An 18893-nucleotide genomic window follows, 5' to 3' on the forward strand; every position below is an offset into this window, starting at 1 on the left:
ATGTTGACGCTTATTTGGACCTCGGAAAATATAGCTTGCTGGTAAACCATGTCAATACTTTAGTCCTGTTATATAGCGCCGACTGCAGTGACACTGAACACACTGTAAATACTGGTAAGTAGCCAAAAACAGCTCCAAATCTTACCCCCCAGTTATAGCTGCTGCCTGCTCTGTAGTAGACTTCTCATACCAGTACTAAAACTGCTGAGCTTAACTATAGCCGACTTGAAGTTAAAGGGGTTGTCCAGGTTCAGAGCTGAACCTGGACATACAGCCATTTTCACCCAGGCAGCCCCCCTGACATGAGCATTTCATGCTCTGATGCTCTCCATTGCCCTGCGCTGGTTCGCGCAGGGCAGGGGCTCTTTTGTTTACAATAACACTGTGTTCGGTGACGTCACCGACTCTGATGGGCGTGCTTTAGTGCCGCCCTAGCAGTTTTACAGCATAGGGCAGCACTAAATCCCGCTGATCAGTGCCGGTGACGTCACCGGGGTTCCTGGCAGCCCCATGGAGAGCGCTGGTTCGTCACCGGAACTCTTGAAAATGCCTTTGTTCTGTGCGATTTAGCGCAGAGCAAAGGAGAGCATTGGAGCATGAACTGCTCTAATGCTAGTCAGGGGGGCTGCTTGGGTGAAAATGGAGGTATGTCTGGGTTCAGAGCTGAACCCCTTTAACATAGGAGGAGCTTTAGAATTAGTCTCTTTGCAGGCATACCTTGATTATTAAGACAAACCACATGAGTAAAACAAACTATAGAGTGAATTCTGCCAATTTAGCACACATCAAAACCTAATAAATATTACCAGCCAAAATGTAAGTTGGGCATATTTTACTAAATGAAAAGTTAGAACAATAGTCAAAGTTTTGGAATTTGGATTTACTTACCTACAGAGATTTGGGATTTTGTTTTATTGTGGCCGTTGTCCTTCTCTCAGCTCACCAGAGGATAGGTCTAGGGATGAGTGAAGTGGTACCTTGGAACCGAACCCAAATTCGGGAAATAGTTTTTTACAGTACAAATTAATTTATGAAGTTATTGCGCAAAGTCTTGCGAGACTTCGCAAAGCAATACCTTCGGCTCATCGGAGCCAACACATTCTAATACTGTACGGAGCTCCTGCTCCGTACAGTATTGGAACGAAGTTTTATGCAAATCGACTTCGGATGTTTCATCCTAAGTCGATTCGCTCATCCCTAGATAGGTCATCAGTATAAAAGTCTCAAAAAATAAAAATAAACTTAGCCTTTTTTTTTTAACTCCACTCGAAATAACCAAAATGACATTTATAAATTGCTACAATTAAAGGGGTTTTCTAGGTTCTAGACCCCCCATTGTTCCAGGACATAAACAGTATACAGAGCCAGAACACCACATCTCCATACACTGTGTAGGGCCATTATAAAGTACTGCATCTCATCCCCCAATCTGATACAGATAACCTATAGCAGGGGACAGCAACCTTTGGCACTCAAGCTGTTGTGAAACTACAATTCCTAGCATCTTCTATTTATTTCTATGGGAGTTATGAGAAGAGCAAGTGTGTATGCTGGGAGTTGTAGTTTCACAACACCTGGAGTGCCGTAAGTTGCCTACCCCTGATCTATCCTATGATAAGTCATCAATATTTATAACCTGGAAGACCTTTCTAATCATCCTATCAGCAAAATGTACTACAAATGATAACGTGTGAATAAAATGCATGAAGCATATCGGGAATGGCTGTTGGGTTTTAACTGACTGGGCCGAAGGCGCATAAAGTTTTCCAATAATGCAGTATTATGCATGAATGTGTGTGAGCTGCAGACATTTTGCCAATCTCCCTATATTGCTCAGTAACTACACATTTCCCAAGAACAAAGGCTACTCACATTGATGGCTCTTTGCTTCGAGTGCCCTGTCAGTAGTATTAATACCTCTGGGCAGTGCCAATAGGGTTTCATTTGACGTATTGCATGTCCTGATTGCTGCCAAGCCGGGTCATCTACAGTCCAGCAATCTGCCTCAGATGGCTACAGCTTTTTGAATGGTGCTATCAGGCAGCATGTCCTAACTGGGGAAATCTCGCTCTCTCAGATTACTTACGTCTTTAGCTAGATGGCAAAATGACAAAAACGCTTAAGGCAGAAAACAGGCAAAAATGTAATTTTACAAAATGATATTCTTTCACTTATCTAAAAGTACCTTTACATCTTTAGAATTATCCAATTATCCTTTGTCTGACATTCCTCTCATTTTTCAGCATTTTGTACAGTATAATGTCCTTATAAAGAACAAGTACTAAAAGATTGCGATTTTAGAAAATGGTTTAGTAGCAACTAACGTAAAATCTTCGATCATGCTTTTACATAATCGCTACTAAAGTGGGTTTTCTAGGACTTTAAATTTAACGTACCTCTACTGATCAGGTGAAGGGGAGGTGGCACGCGACAGGTCACAGCTGCAGTACCAAGCACCGCCAAAGTCTGGGGCAGGGATGGGCAAACTGTGGCTCTCCAGCTGTTGTAAAACTACAAATTCCATCATGCCCTGCTGTAGGCAGACTGGGCATACTGGGAGTTGTAGTTTTACAACAGCTGGAGAGCCGCAGTTTGCCCATCCCTGGTCTGGAGTAACAATGATGGTGGCCTGCTGTTGCTGGAGCCCCACAATACTATGAAGAGGACAAGATACTGTAAAATCTTGCTACTCTGGTAAAATACTGCATGTAGCCATGCTGGCAATGCTGGAAGGTACACACTGGGCCCTAAAAAGGCTATTGGAGAAGCTTGAGGCAATTTTCCATTTCATTTTTTAAGCCAAGGCCAGGCCATCCTACAGTGATGAAACGCATAATGAACTTCTCATTGTTGTTTTTTTTTGGACCTGGGTGTGTGAACTCAGTCTACAAAAACTTTTGATAGACTTGTGGTGCATGTCTTTATAGTAGGATGAAACAGGTTGAAGTCTATCCCGTTGGGCAGTCCTCAAGCACATAAAACTGTCAGGATATTGGAGATGTCCACAGAGAAAAATGTCATCTCTGGGGCCAGTTTTTTAAACTGATGATCTATCCTCTGGATAGATCATCAGCATCTGATCGGCGGGGGTCCTACACCCGGGACCTCCGCCGATCAGCTGTTTGAGAAGGCAGCGGTGCTGGCAGTAGTGCTGCAGCCTTTTTTCTGTTTACCGCAGGCCCAGTGACGTCACGATTAGGGTCACTGGCCTGGGTGCGGCTAAGCGTCATTCAAGTGAACAGAGCTTAGCCGTGCCCAGGCCAGTTATACTAGTCGTGACGTCACTGGGCCTGCGGTAAACAGTGAGTGCCGCGGCCTTCTCAAACAGCTGATCGAGAGGGGTTCCGGGTGTTGGACCCCCGCCGATCAGATGCTGATGATCTGTCGAGAGGATAGATCATCGGTTTAAAAAAACTGCAGAACCCCTTTAATATAAATTCACATATGTAAGAGTGACAGGCTATGTTTAACCAGTTGGAGAACATGATATAAAAAATTCCAGTTAGGCAGACAGTAGTTCAGTAAATTCAAACCTGCATAGTTATTTAAAGGCTCCTAGAACGCAGAACTTACATAGCACCTTTCACCTATGTAACCTTTGAGTTACTACTTCCCGATACATGATAGATATGTAAATTAGTAGCAAAAATATGACAAACAAGTCATCCATGAAACCTAGGATACCAAAGACAGCTTCTGGAATAATGTCCAAGGGTGAAACCAGATAGAACAATGCTCCAAGCAGACAGAGTACAATCCTTATTCGGAACATCCGGAATAAGCCACCAACTGAAAACATTTCACGGAAGGCATGGCGTAGCAGTGTTGGTAAGTCCATAATTCTATCCACGAGCTAGAATATTAAGAGATAAGAGGTCATGTCAGACGCTTCCATCTACAGTCTTCAAATGGTTCTCTACAAACAAACGTGTGCTATAAGATGACAAGACACAAAATGCTCATATGCAATATAGTTTGAGAAATATTCAGCTATAGCGTCATAGAAACAAAAAAGTGTGCAAATTGCACAAAAAGTTTCAAACCGATGCATGTGGCATAATATACACTCATTGACAAAAAAATATAAGAATATACCCATAAAGAAATGTCAGATTGCTGCAAAACTTGGCATGTAAATAATTACCAGAGTGGTCTGATCAGATACTGGGTTTTGCCACAAGAGGGCGTAAAAGTGCTTTCCCTATTACTCTATAACTGTGATGGCTAACCTCAGGCACTCTACCTGTGGTAAAACTACAACCCCCCCCCCCCAAGATGTATACTTGCTTGGCTGTTCTAAGAACTCCATAGAAATGAATGGAGCATGCTGGGAGTCGTAGTTTCACCACAGCTGGGGTGCCGGAGGTTAGCCATCACTGCCCTATAAAAAGGCTCCCAGAGGCTACTTTTGTGTAACATACCTGTTGGTGAGAGATCGTTGACTGCTAGACATGCCTCTGCAATGCACTCCAAGACATTTTGCCCAGTCAATAGACTTTGATCGGGGGCACATCACATGGGAGAATAGAATAGTCATTTTGATGAACTGCCCGCAATCTAGGCTGTTCTGACCTAGCTGATAGGAGGTGTTGGGAGCAGTGGTTACATGAGGGTACGCACACACGGTGAATGGGATCTGGACAGCCCAGACCAGTAGAGGGGATTTTGTTTGATCCGATGACCAGCACAAGCAGCTCCCACAGTTTTGTTGTCCAAAATCCATGCACACCCGTCTCTGCACGGACCATTGCCGGACACTTAGAAGAAAAAAAATTGGTGTTACAGCGCCCATTGTGTTTCCAGACATTGACAACAAGCCACCATCGCCTTCGTTTGCAGCGGTGTCATGGACGAGAAACCTGGACAGCTACAGACTGAACCCATACCTAAGTTTTGTTTAGGATGCCACGGTCGGATTCAAATATGGAGGCCTCGTGGTGAGCTCCTCAACCCTGCCTTTGCTGTGAAGCAACACATGACCCCAACTGCTGGTGTGTTAGTCTGGGGAGCCATCTCATACAACATTTGGTCACCCCTAGTAGTGATATGAGGGACACTAACAGCTCAGCGATATGTGCAGGACACCCTGTTGCCTCTCATGGCAGGGCTGGCATTTTTCAGCAGGATAATGCTCATCCACACATAGCAAGGGTTTCCCAGGAAAGTCTTTGCCAGACTGAAACAGTTCCAGTTTTAATCAGAAAATAAAGAATTTGTGGGACCAGCTGGAACGTCAGCTTCAGCAACCTACAAGTGGGCAGGATCTACAGGCCCAGCTGTAAAATCTGTAGGTAAATGTGCTGCAGGATACAATACGGGCCCTGTGTGCCTCCATGCCCAACTATATCTCATCTTGTATCCAGGCTAGAGGAAGCCCAACAGGGTCATAGAGTAGAGTCTCCTTTCAATTGTACAGTTTTCCCCTATAAACTTATCCCTTCAACTTAAAGGGAATCTGTCACCAGGTTTTAGCATATTAAGCTGTCACCATTGCCATGTACAATAAACTACCTTCTTTCCTACTTTTTTCGTTTCATGCTGTCATTTTGATTAAAAAAAAATATCCTCCCACAGCCGGTGAACGGCGCCACCCTCTCCGCTACGGGATGATATTTCTTGATGAGGAGGCGTGCTTGGGTTGGAAATTAAGGCGGGCTGGGCACTGCAGGGGGCGTTACTAGGTTCAAGAGAAGAAGAATAACGCCCCTCTGGGCACCTTGGAGGTTCATTTGCATAACAGAAAATGTGCTTTTTTTAAAATCAAATTGACAGCATGAAACGAAAAAAGTTGGAAAGAAGGTAGTTTATTGTACATGGCAATGGTGACAGCTTTAGGCTACTTTCACACTAGCGTTCGGAGCGGGTCAGTCTGATGTTTAATCAGACGGATCCTCTCCTATAATGCAGACGTTTGCATCCGTTCAGAACGGATCCGTCTGCATTATAACTTAGAAAAATTTCTAAGTGTGAAAGTAGCCTGAGCGGATCCGTCCAGACTTTACATTGAAAGTCAATGGGGGACGGATCCGTTTGAAGATTGAGCCATAAAGTGTCATCTTCAAACGGATCCGTCCCCATTGACTTACATTGTAAGTCTGGACGGATCCGCTTGACTCCGCACGGCCAGGCGGACACCCGAACGATGCAAGCAGCGTTCAGGTGTCCGCCTGCGGAGCGGAGGCTGAACGCCGCCAGACTGATGCATTCTGAGCGGATCCGCGTCCACTCAGAATGCATTAGGGCTGTACGGATGCGTTCGGGGCCGCTTGTGAGCCCCTTCAAACGGAGCTCACGAGCGGAGCCCCGAACGCTAGTGTGAAAGTAGCCTAATATGCTAAAACCTGGTGACAGATTCCCTTTGATACTGTTATCACTTACATATATCATTACATTCACACATGGAATTTTTATACAGTTCCAACAACTCCTTGGTGTGTTATTTTCTTTGGCAACGAGTGTATTTTGTACATCTCACTAAGCACGGTAGGCACTTTCTTTACACCAATATTTCACAACAAAAACAGTGCATCTTTTATACCCTTCCTGATGCAGCAATTTTTTATTACATTTTTTTAATTTTGGAGGAAAAGGTGTACATTCTAATGGCACCATTTAATATTGCGTGCGATGTAATGGTAATCTTAGGGGGAGAAAAAAATAAATCTAAAAGGGGTGGAATTGGGAACAAAACACAATTCCACCGTTGTTTTATGGGTTTCATTATGGGTTAGACATAACTATAAAAAATGAGTTGTGGGGTCAGAATATGGCGAAAAGTTTTTCTTTTTTTCAGTATTAAGACGCAATAAAAACTATACATATGTGGTATAACCTTATTCACACTGCCCCGTGGAATGAAGAGCACACGTCAGTTTTACTGTATAGAGAACGCCGTAAAAGCAAAACCACCCAATTAGGAATTTTCTTCCAGCTTCCGCTTACATTCTATGCAGTCTCCTCCAGAGACTTCTATGACACCTCTGTATGCATCTGATTTTATATGTGCTGCATATGGTATCATATTACAGAAGCGTTCAGTCATGCGGCACCACAGAAGCATTCTGACATGTGGCACAGCAGAAAATAAACTGCGGCACTTAGGAGTCCCTGTGGCGCTATAATGCAGTGCCGAAGGGACTCAGCCAAGGCACAGCCTTTTGCATGCAGCTTTACCTAATGAAAAACATCAGCAAAAATGTTTTTTACTTCTTTACACTTACAGATCGTGGCTGACCAGAAAATCTTCTATTATAACTATTAACTTCCTGAAATATCTCTTGGGCATCCTGCTGCTCGCCAGCTTGAAATACTGGAAACAATAAAGTTACCTAAAATGCAAAAATAATAATATTTGTTTACTTTACAACAGGTTCATTATTATAAAGAGGGAATTTAATAAACAATTGCTGTAAAAAGTAAGCCAGCCTCACAGGTCTAAATTAATCAGTTCAATCAAAAAGATCACTTTATCTGACCAATGACACATCAGCATTAAAACTTTCCTCCAGATTGTCTAGTGCACCAACAATCATTCCATGAAAGAACGTTCCCAGAAAGATTGATCTCTCTGTGTCTGGTGTCACTGTAAACTTATGGCCAATGTGAGTAACTGTCCAGCTTAATACAGACAAATATTTGTATGGCTGTTTCAGAGTTAACCTTCAAGTCTACTTTTACCTATGTGTATGGTCACCTATGCACATTAAATAGCCGTTTGGACTAGGGTTGTTTCGATACCAATATTTTGATTCAGTTTTGCACTGCGCCACCAATGATTTTAATACTGGGGGGGGTTGAGGGGAGGGGGTGCACTGCGCCACCAATTATTTTAATACTGGGGAGGAGGGCGCACTGCGCCACCAATGATAGTTAACATTTGGATTTGTATTAAACGTTTACTTTCATTGGTGGCGCAGTGCGCCCGCCCCTCTCTCCTCATTGGTGGCAGCAGCAGGTTCCTTCTCCCCTGTGCTGCTCAGAACACGGAGCGCGCTGAGAGCAGCACGCTCCATGTTCTCTGATACTAGACTGCGCAATAGCGAAGCCTAGTATCGAAAAAAGGCAAATCCCAGTATCAAGGTCGATACCAGACAAAAATATCGATTGGGTATTTAAAATTAGATACCCGAAACAACCCTAGTTTGGATCCTCATCCATAAATACAAACACAAGGATAGGCCAAATGTGCAGGGTTATTTTAATGGGAAGCTAGGAATGAAGGTGTCTGGCAGCAGACTAAATTTCAATTGTGCAAACCTGTTTCGACTTTTTAAAGAGAGATTTTGGGGAACCAGGAGTCACCACTGAAACTAGATTTAGCCCAATTTACCCGTAACCGGGAATATCCACTGTAATTATCAACCATATTAAGCAGTGCCTCTAAAGATGGGCAAGGATCCGCCAAATATACCAACATATCATCGGCATATAAAGACAATTTCTCCTGAATACCTGCCATGTTCCAGGCCTCAAACAATGAGTTCACATTAATCAGTTTAGCAAGAGGTTCCAGAACAAGAGCAAAAGTAATAGTGACAGCAGACAGCCCTGTCGGGTACCCCTGTACAGGAGAAGAGGGTCCGAAAAGTATCCATTCACCCTCACTCTAGCTACTGGGGCCTGATAGAAAGTAGCAACCAACGCAAAAATTCAGAGGAAAACGCATACAGGTGACAATGTCTCCCAAATAAAGATTCACTCGACTGAATCAAAGACCTTCTCGTTATCAAGAGAGGCAATCACCCGTGAGCCCGCATTATCATGACACACCTGCAGGTTCATAAAAAGCATCCCCAGTTTTACCAGGCATAAAAGCCCATCTGATCCAGATCAATCACGGAAAGTGTTACTGCGGTCAGACGATGTGCTAGAACTAAGCTAAGATTTTTACGTCAATGTTAAAGGGGTTGTCCAAGTTAATTTATTGATGACCTATCCTCAGGATAGGTCATCAATATCAGATCGGCGGGGGTCCGACACCCCGCCGATCAGCTGTTTGAAGAGGAGGCGCGCGCCGTGCCAGCGCTGCTTCCTCTTCACTGTTTACCTTCTCGCCGTTGCATTTGCAGTGGTCAGCAGGTGTAATTACACCCAAGCTGTCCCATTCATTTCAATGGGATGGATCACGTGTAATTACACCTGCTCACCACTGCAGATGCAACGGCGAAAAGGTAAACAGTGAAGAGGCACGGCGCGCGCCTCCTCTTCAAACAGCTGATCAGCGGGGGTGCCGGGTGTCGGACCCCCGCCGATCTGATATTGATGACCTATCCTGAGGATAGGTCATCAATATAACTTGGACAACCCTTTTAAAGGAGGGAGATTGGTCTATATGAACTACATTGCTCAGGTGGCCAGAGTAAGATCACTTTAATTTAAAAGGGGTTGTACAGGATTAGAAAAACACTGCCTCCACCCGGCAGTGTGTTATTGTAAGTAAAAGAGCCCTTGCCCAGCGCAGGGCAAGGGAGAGCATCGGAGCATAAACTGCTCCAGTGCTCATGTCAGTGGGGGGCTGCCTGGATGAAATTATTGGTATGTCCGGGTTCAGCTCTGAACCCGGACAACCCCTTTAACTTCTCACCTCTCCTGTTCTTATACTATAAACCGTGATAAGCAGGGTGTTCTAGTGGTGATAGATAATCAGTTCTCACCTCTCCTGTGTTCTCTCCTGTCCTTATACTATAAACAGTAATAAGTAAGGTATTCTAGTGATGATAGATAATCAGTTCTCACCTCTACTGTGTTCTCTCCTGTCCCTTATACCAGGGATGCTCAACCTGCGGCCCTCCAGCTGTTGTAAAATTTTAATTTAAACTTAGGCAGCAATTCTGTGAGCAGTAAAGTAAAGCAGTAAAATAAATTTTCTTAGAGGCAAAACTGTAAATCTGGTCTGAACGCACATTCATTCAGAAGATAAGCAAACAACTACGAAACATTGATTCTTACCATTTGTCGGCAAATAGGACAGCTAATGGCACCAAGCCATGACCCATATCTCCAATAAGCAATAATGCATGGACCTATATAGAGATAGCATTATCATTATTTTCAATTAAATATTTGACTGTGAAAAATACATTATACCAGAAATGTACATAAATATAATTAACTTGTCACTGAGTTCTCAGAAAACTTGTTTTAGAGACATACCAAAGGTTTTGATCGGTGCTGACAACTCCCTGAACAGGAGGAAAGCGAAAAGCCTGCATAGTGGACTCGATCTCCTCACTGCAGCAAAAGGAATCAAGACAGGCCCACAAACTTTCAATTTAGTCTGTCTTGCTTCTTCTCCAGCAGTAAAAATAGAAAGCGTGATACGTGAGCAAGTCTGTCTCCTCTACCAATCAAAACTTTTGATATGTTTCTGAAAACTCAGTGAACTTTTAAAAGGTGTTCTCCGGGACTTTCACGTTGATGTCCTATCCTCGGGACAGGTCATCAATATCAGATCAGTGTGGGTCTTGGTACTGCAGCTCAGCTGATTTGCGCCTAGGCCATGTGATTGATGAAAGTGACGAGCCATCAATATCAAAATCCTAGAGAACCCCTTTATAGGGGTTGTGCCATGAAACACTTTATACATGTTTCAAACCAGCACCTGGATCTAAATACTTTTGTAATTATATGTAATAAAAATTATTTTTGCATAGCCACTGTTATCCAATAAAATGTATCTGTATAGCGCCGCCTACTGTTTGTTCTTTTCCTTATTTCTTGTCCACTTCACTGAGGCGGTCGCACATGCTCAGTTTACATTTTCAACTGCCATCAGCCATATCTACTGATAGAAGCGGTGCCAGTTACAGGGAAAGGACATGCCCCTGAGCTTGAAATAAATCTAGCAGAATAACTAGTGCATTGAATGACAATATCTCTGGTTCCATGTGAGGAACAAGGCTGGTTCCAGCTTTGTTAGAAGGGTATTGTCATGTACTACACTGTATATGATGTCTGATTTTCATTTTTTACATCAATCATGGCATTACCCCTTTAAATCTGGTTTGAAATAATGAATTACTTTAATAATTCATTTTAATTAAAACTATGCATTTTACTAATTTACCACAAAAAAGATGTCCGCAGTTTGTTTCCACTGGAAATGTAGCCTGCTGCAAACAGACTGGACAAGACATATCCGAGTAGAACTGAGGTCGAGATTGGACAGTTGTTTCCTGTGAATACAAAAGAGCAAGCAAAACTAAAATGCCAGTTCCCACTGCTATCCTGGCCTATTAATGCTGAATTATTCATTAGATACAACACGTATGTGAATATCCACTTTTTAACACCATGTTTTAAACTGTAAGAAGATTCTAGAACTGGTAAAGGATTCTTCACTGACTTACACATCAAATCCACCATGAAACCAGTCAGCAGAAACCAAGGCTTTGCTTACGCGTTCAGATGACTAATCCTTGCTCATAGCCATCTGCTGGTGAGTTTAAACACTCCCTTTACATTTCCATCACATGACTATTACCCAAACTCATTAGGTAACACTGATAAGTATGAGTTAAGACCATATTTAACCCGTTAATCAGTCTCTATTCACACTCAAACCGTGCAACTGCATGGGTTACACTCCTAGTTTTTAGGTTAAAAAAATCTGTGTAGATTTCCAATATATTTTCATAGTAGTCAAAGCTCAAGATCTCCTGCATAGACACAGAACTGAAAGAGAATATGCTGTCTACTTGTACCCGCCTCTATAGGTCTCATGGACAGCAATAAAACGCTAATCTCCCTCCAGTAGGGTCGACAGGCAGCAACCATATCAAAAATTATTTAAAGGGAATCTGTTCAGCTCCAAAACACCCCCCACGGTGTACAGTATAAGTGATTCTGAGTCTGATCTTCATACTCACTTGTATTCTGAGGCTGTGCTCCTATAAACCAGCAGTAAAATGCATTAGGAGGACTCTTCTTTGAGTCCTCTCTGTTATGTGCATGAACTCAGGAGTCCTCTCAATGCATTTATTGCTGGTTTGTTGGAGCACAGCCTCAGAATGCAAGTGAGTATGAAGGGAAAACTACAGCGTCACTTACTCTAATTTGGGGGGTGTTTTGTTGCCGTTACATCCCCTTTAATCAAAGGTGAATTTAGCCCAGAAGGCAGAAAGGAGATGTTTCAGATTCCAACTCCTAAATATTTAAACCTAAACATATACAAAGAGGTAACATACCTGTTCATTTTGAAGTTGCTCCCTAATGGCGCGTACCCTTTCTTGGTTTTCGGGGTGAATGTTTTGCTGCTCATTTCTGTTAAACCAATGGAAAACACAAGTTTTATGAGGGTAACTCTAAAAGGGTCCTCTAGGAATGATTTAAAGAGGACCTTTCACCGATTCTGACATTGTGAACTAAGTATCATGACATATACAGCGGCGCCCAGGGATCTCACTGCACTTACTATTATCCCTGGGCGCCGCTCCGTTCTCCCGTTATGTCCTCCGGTATGTTTCGGTCACTCGGTTATAGTAGGAGGAGTCTGCCCTTGTTCTTCTGGGCGTCTCCTTCTCCTAGGCTGTAGCGCTGGCCAATCGCAGCGCAGAGCTCACAGCCTGGGAGAAAAAACCTCCCAGGCTGTGAGCTCTGCACTGCGATTGGCCAGCGCTACAGCCTAGGAGAAGGAGACGCCCAGCAGAACAAGGGCAGACTCCGCCTACTATAACCAAGTCCCCTAAGTCTCCGCCTACTATAACCAAGTCCCCGAACATACTGGAGGGCATAGCAGGAGAACGGAGCGGCGCCCAGGGATAATAGTAAGTGCAGTGAGATCCCTGGGCGCCGCTGTATATGTCATGATACTTAGTTCACAATGTTTGGACCGATGAAAGGTCCTCTTTAAAATGGCAGCCAGCAACCTGACCTAGAATGTGAGCAGGACTGGTTGCCTCCACTTACACAGCTGCCTATGGGGGTGAGGTGGCGGGGCCTCACTACACTGCTCTACAATAGATAGGAATGGTGCAGTCTTTCCTATGATATGTCATCATGGCTGAGCAGCCTAACAGGAACACTCACCAATATGTAGTATATGTAAGGGCCAGAGTAATCCACAAAAAAGTTTATCAGCTCACCCGCTGCTAGCAAGAGACGTGCACAGAGCTCCCGGACCAGGAAACTTGCAATGAGAAAAATAAAAACCCTCCAGCACGGTCATCCTCTGTTAAAATCAAAGTTTTATTTGGTATACATTACAAGTACAGGAACATGAGCCATAACAGGTTGACGCGTCATAGTTATGACTAAGACTTAATGTTGAAACGCGTCAACCTGTTATGGCTCATGTTCCTGTACTTGTAGTGTAGTGAGGCCAAGTCCCCTGACCCCCATAGGCAGCTCTACAAGTTGAGGCAACCTGTCCTGCTCACATTCTAGGACAGGTTGTTGCCAGCCATTTTGAATCACTCCTGGAGAACCCCTGTAACTTCACACCATTAAAACAGAACTGTCTAGACCATACTCTAAATTATGAAAAGGATATTAGCTCTTCACACAGGTACAATAGCTGGTGAAATGGGCAAATCTAACATTGACAATAAGACAAACAAGCAAGTGTGACCAGAACTAAAACTAATTGTGAGAATGTAATTTATTGTCCCGGCAGATCTGGAAAATGCCTAAATGTATTAAACATTCCATCAGCAATAGTATCTTAAAGGGGTTGTCTCAGTTCAGTAAGTGGCATTTATCATGTAGAGAAAGTTAATACAAGGCACTTACTAATGTATTATGATCATCCATATTGCCTCCTTTGCTGGCTGGATTACTTTTTCCATCACATTATACATTGCTCGTTTCCATGGTTACGACTAGGGATGAGCAAATCGACTTCGGCTGAAACATCCGAAGTCTATTCGCATAAAACTTTGTTTCAATACTGTACGGGGCAGGAGCTCCATACAGTATTAGAATGTATTGGCTCCGATGAGCCAAAGGTATTACTTCGTGAAGTCTCACGTTTTTTTTTTTGCCTTCCTCTGGATCAACTTGCAGGATAACAGGCCGAACTGGATGGACAAATGTCTTTTTTCGGCCTTATGTCCTATGTTACTTTGCATAACTTCTTCAGAAATTGATTAATACTGTGAAAAAACATTTCCTGAACTCGGGTTCGGTTCCCAGGTACCACTTGGAACCGAACCCGAGTACAGGAAATGTTTTTTTACAGTATTAATCAATTTCTGAAGTTATGCGAAGTCTCATCGGAGCCAATACATTCTAATACTGTACTCGGTACAGTATTGAAACAAAATTGTATGCGAATCGACTTCGGATGTTTCCTCCGAAGTAGATTCACTCATCCCTAGTCGTAACCATGGAAACAAGCAATGTATAATGTGATGGAAAAATGAATCCAGCCAGCAAAGGAGGCAATATGGATAATAACAATACATTAGTAAGTGGCTTGTATTAACTTTCTCTACATGATAAATGGCACTTACCGAAGTGACACAACCCCTTTAACTGTGCCCTGATGGAAAACCAGGATTAGGCATGTTAGATTTTATCATGTCTGATCCTTTGTTTTGCAACGGCTGTAGTGTCTGATAATAGCTTGTCTAAATTCCCTTCCGAATAAAACATGCTCTAAGTGCGAGTATTGGCTGACAGACATCTTAGATTGCTGGCATGTCTCTTAAAGGGGTTGTCCACCACTGTCATATTCATCATAAAAAAAAGAAGACTATCTTGAAATGTTACAACTTTTCTTACATGGTATACCACCACCTTGTGGTCAGAGTGCATAGCAATGTGCACGTCCATCTACTGAGTCCTACTGGTCACACATGCTCAGTCCCTCTCCTCACAGCCAGTTCTCTGTTCACTGCACAGCAGTCAATAGGAATAGCTTTCGGCAGACAAAAGACTTGATTGATGACATCCCAGAAGCGGACATTACATAGACGGTAGTATCCTACAAAATGTGAGTATTAGGCCTCATTTACATTTCCATGTCACATCCGTGAAAAAATGCGTACATGTTTTATCTGTGAGGATGTCCGTGAAGGATCCATGGTGGGTTCGTGTGTCTATTTCTACCGTACGTGTGTCATGAAATTCACGGAAGTTGCTCAGCTGAAAATTAAATTTCCAAAGAATCTCCTATTAGTCTTCAGTAAAAAATGGTTGCAACACGGACACAACACAGATGCCATACGTGTTGTGTCAGTGATTTTCACAGACCCATAGACTTCAATGGGCGTGCTTGGTCACGGGTCAAAGTAGTGTTTGTCTCTGTGATTTTCTTACTGACCCACAGGCAGTAACAAAAATACTGAAATGTGGACACATGTAAATCAATGGGTACGTGTGCGGTCCATGGAAAATTCGGACAGTACACGTCAGTGAAATACGTGGAAATGTGAATGAGGCCTTAGGCTGAGTTCACACTTCAGTTATTTGATCAGTAGTGAAGCCTACTCATAGATAAGATATAATCTAAAGATCTGCACATATTCTGTGTTTCTGACCCGCACCTGGTTTGACTCATAATAACCGATGGAAATCACTGAAGTGTGAACTCAGCCTTAGGGCTCGTTCAAACGAACGTATTTTGAGTTCCGTATACAGGCCGTTTCATGCGTTCTGCATACGGTCCGTACACGGAACCATTCATTTCAATGGGTCCACAAAAGATGCGGACAGCGCTCTGTGTGCTGTCCGCATCCGTTGCTCCACAAAAATGATGAGTCATGCCCTATTCTTGTCCGTTTTGCGGACAAGAATAGGCATTTCTATAATAGGCCTCCTGTTCCGTTCCGCAAATTGCGGAAGGCACAAGGGCGGCTTCTGTGCTTTGCGGATCTGCAATTTGCCCTTACAAAGAAGGTGTAATCTATTTCATCTACAGCCTTTGATAAAATCAGGCATCATATTTTCAAAAAAGACAAACTCTAAGGGTCCATTCACACGTCCGCAATTCTGTTCCGCATTTTGTGGAACGGAATTGCGGACCCATTCATTTCTATTGGGGCTGCACGATGTGCTGCCCGGATCCGGAATTGCGGATCCACACTTCCAGGTCCGCAATTCCGGTCCCGAAAAAAAATAGAACATGTCATATTCTTGTCCCCAATTGCGGACAAGATTAGGCATTTTCTATTAAGTGCTGGCGATGTGCGCACCGCAAAATGCGGAACGCACATTGCCGGTGTCCGTGTTTTGTGGATCCGCAAAACACACACAGACCCTTCTGATAATGTTCCCTGTGGAGACAGAAGAGGGATGTGGAGAATGACCACATAAGAGAGCCATTTTTAATAGGTCCACTGCAGTGAACAGAGGCTCACCATGCAGAAACCTGGCTGTGAGGGGAGTGACTGAGCATGCCTGACCACCAGCAGCTCAGTGGATAGACGTGCACATTGCTATACACTTTGAACATGAGGTGGCGCTATACTGTATAGAGTATGCTATGATCTATACAATAATTACAACATGTAACGTGAGACAGCCCCTTTGACAGGCTTTTAAATTGTTCATATACCGTAAATACATCAATTTAAAGCTAGCCATAAAAAGGAGACCATTGCAGATCGAACCCAGTTGGCGACATCCGCAATCTCATGTTTGTGGTGTCCAAGAACATACAGCTTAGTTTAGTAGCATCTGCTGTTAACGATCTGCAGCTAAATATTGGAAGCTTGGCCGAGCATGCATGTGCTCTCAATAAGAAGTAGGGAGTAAGATGCAGCCGGACACCTCTGGGGTGGCTTATTCTCCCTGAGAACAACAGGCCTGGGCAGTGAGAATGAATGGGAAAAATCCCTAGTCTTCCATGTTGGTCATTATCAAAGGAAACCTGTTTTATCCCATGCTATAGTCAAAACATACCGTAACATGAAATATGTGAGAGCAGCAATAAAGATTAAACTGACGACGACGGCCACAACCACTTGGTTGCTTACACCTTCGATAAAGGACTCAACTAAGGGCAAGTGCTGAAGATCCTGTTGGTATTCAGCCATCCCAGAGCACTGGCATCAATCTCTACAAGACAAGAAGAAGATGCAAACACGTTAGATGTAAAGGTACAAGTATGTCCATGGCATAACAGAAGTGTTAAAGAAAACAATAGCTGATCTTAGGGAGACCAGCTACAGAAAACACTGTGGAGCCTCATTTAAGAGTCTTGACACAGCAATCCAAAGTGCAAAGCTCCCTGGGAAACAGTGATGTGCAAAATAACCGTGGAGCCCCAGTTATGGGTCTTCAACACAGTGAAAGCCAGATATCCCTCAAAGGGAGGAAAACCGAGCAAATGTTTTGTTTGAGTAGTCTCCAAGGCATTGCTCCCGGTTAGCCAGAATCCTACTCCACACTGATGAGGGGCAACACCCTGAAACAGCTGTCTGTGGATGGATAACTGGCTTAGGTCTTCCCCGTCACATCCTTAAAGCTTGTAAAAGAGCGGGATCTTGACATAGGGGCCACTTAATATGGTGGATTTGGTGATCTCTGTAATGGGGACATCCCTTTGCTTGGTTTTCCTTCCTTTGAGGGATATCTGGCTTTCACTGTGTTGAAGACCCATAACAGGGGCTCCACGGTTATTTTGCATAGAAGTGTTAAAGGACTACATAAATATCATGTAAATTGTCCCCTACGGTGAATGCCGTTAAAAAAAAAAAAAAAAGGGACAGAATTACTCATTTATTCTTAGTTGCCACCGAACAAACGTAATAACAAGCTATCAAAAAGCGCCATTTACTCCCAAAAAAATACCAATGTAAAATACAAGTCGTCCGGCAAAAATCAAGCCCTCACACAACTCCATAGAAATAAAAAAATTAAAAAAAAGTTATGGATCTTGGAAAGTGGCAATGTAAGAACATATTTTTTATTTTATTTTTTTAAAAAGGGGGTTTTATTGCAAAAAAAGAAGTAAAACTGAAAAAAAAAACTATATGTATTTGGTATCACTGTAATCGTAGTGACCCAGAGAGTAAAGATATTATGTTATTTATACCAAAAAATTAACGCCATAAAATTTATAATGTAAAAATGCAGTGGCAGCATTGCTGCTTTTCCCATCTCCCTGGGGTGGGGAGAGGAGGGAGGGCACACTGCGCCACCAATGAATGTAAAACACATTAATTCAAGTATAGGCAGCGGATGCCGGCAGCGGTATCACACACCCCGCACCCGGCCCCAATAACAGGGCATGTGATCCATGGCAATTAACCCCTCAAACTGGTGTAAAGAAAAAACTGGCTGAGTTGCCATTAGAAACCAATCGGATTCCACCTTTTATTTTCCAAAGGCGTGCTGAAAAATGAAAGGTGGAATCTGATTGGTCGCTATGGGCAGTTTTCCCCACAATTATTTTTGTTTGGCTGGGTAAATGGTGGCCTGTCACTACATTGAGAGTATACAGCAGGAGCTTTCCTGGCACCTGTGTGCAAAGTTGTGAGAAGTGACACCTGACAGTGACATGAGGAAGCCCAGTGACAAACACTGCCAACTCAATAAACCATTCAGCGTGGAGAGACAGAGCCATTACCTGCGCAGGTTTCATGGACCCCGGGTCAGCAGGCAGTGACAGGACGGCGCAGACTCCTCAGCAGTCACAGTCACAGTCACAGTCAGCTATGTTACAGGGACTGGTGTCTTCCTGGAGGAGGGCTGTGCACAGGAAGCGCCGCATCCATCACTTCCTGCCGCGGCTCCGTCCTCAGTGGAGACACGTAGTGCTGCCTGCCGCCGTGCTTGATCCCTTCCGCTCACATAGCTCTGTGCTCCTTGTACATCAGGAAGCCACCTGCCTATATCTGCAGCTTTCTCATCTCCATGCTTTCTCTACACAGGGAATCCAATGCCAGGCACTGCCCACACAGTCTGGTGCGGATTGCATTCCAAAAACCTGCTGAATCTGCATCCCTTTG

At 43.5% G+C, this 18893-nt stretch overlaps 1 protein-coding gene across 2 annotated transcripts; it reads right to left on the reverse strand.

Annotated features, from left to right (window-relative positions):
• Nucleotides 1-3487: 3487 nt before the first annotated feature.
• On the reverse strand, nucleotides 3488-18590 carry RNF170 (ring finger protein 170). 2 transcript variants are annotated; one of them, XR_005776254.1, is made up of 8 exons: nucleotides 18512-18590; nucleotides 16843-16998; nucleotides 12186-12261; nucleotides 11066-11174; nucleotides 9949-10022; nucleotides 7221-7328; nucleotides 4422-4757; nucleotides 3723-3853 (listed from the first exon to the last, which is right to left on the reverse strand). XR_005776254.1 is itself a non-coding variant. In XM_040417395.1 (7 exons), exons 2-7 carry the CDS (start codon nucleotides 16974-16976, stop codon nucleotides 3584-3586), a joined length of 771 nt encoding a protein of 256 aa, XP_040273329.1. In that variant the 5' UTR covers nucleotides 16977-16998; nucleotides 18512-18590; the 3' UTR covers nucleotides 3488-3583. The 2 variants fall into 2 exon arrangements, 1 of the variants encoding a protein (XP_040273329.1); XM_040417395.1 differs by lacking the exon at nucleotides 4422-4757 and having other exon boundaries at nucleotides 3488-3853.
• Between the last annotated feature and the right edge of the window lie 303 nt (nucleotides 18591-18893).

This window comes from Bufo bufo, chromosome 2, assembly GCF_905171765.1.
Source record: "Bufo bufo chromosome 2, aBufBuf1.1, whole genome shotgun sequence".
NCBI lineage: Eukaryota > Metazoa > Chordata > Amphibia > Anura > Bufonidae > Bufo > Bufo bufo.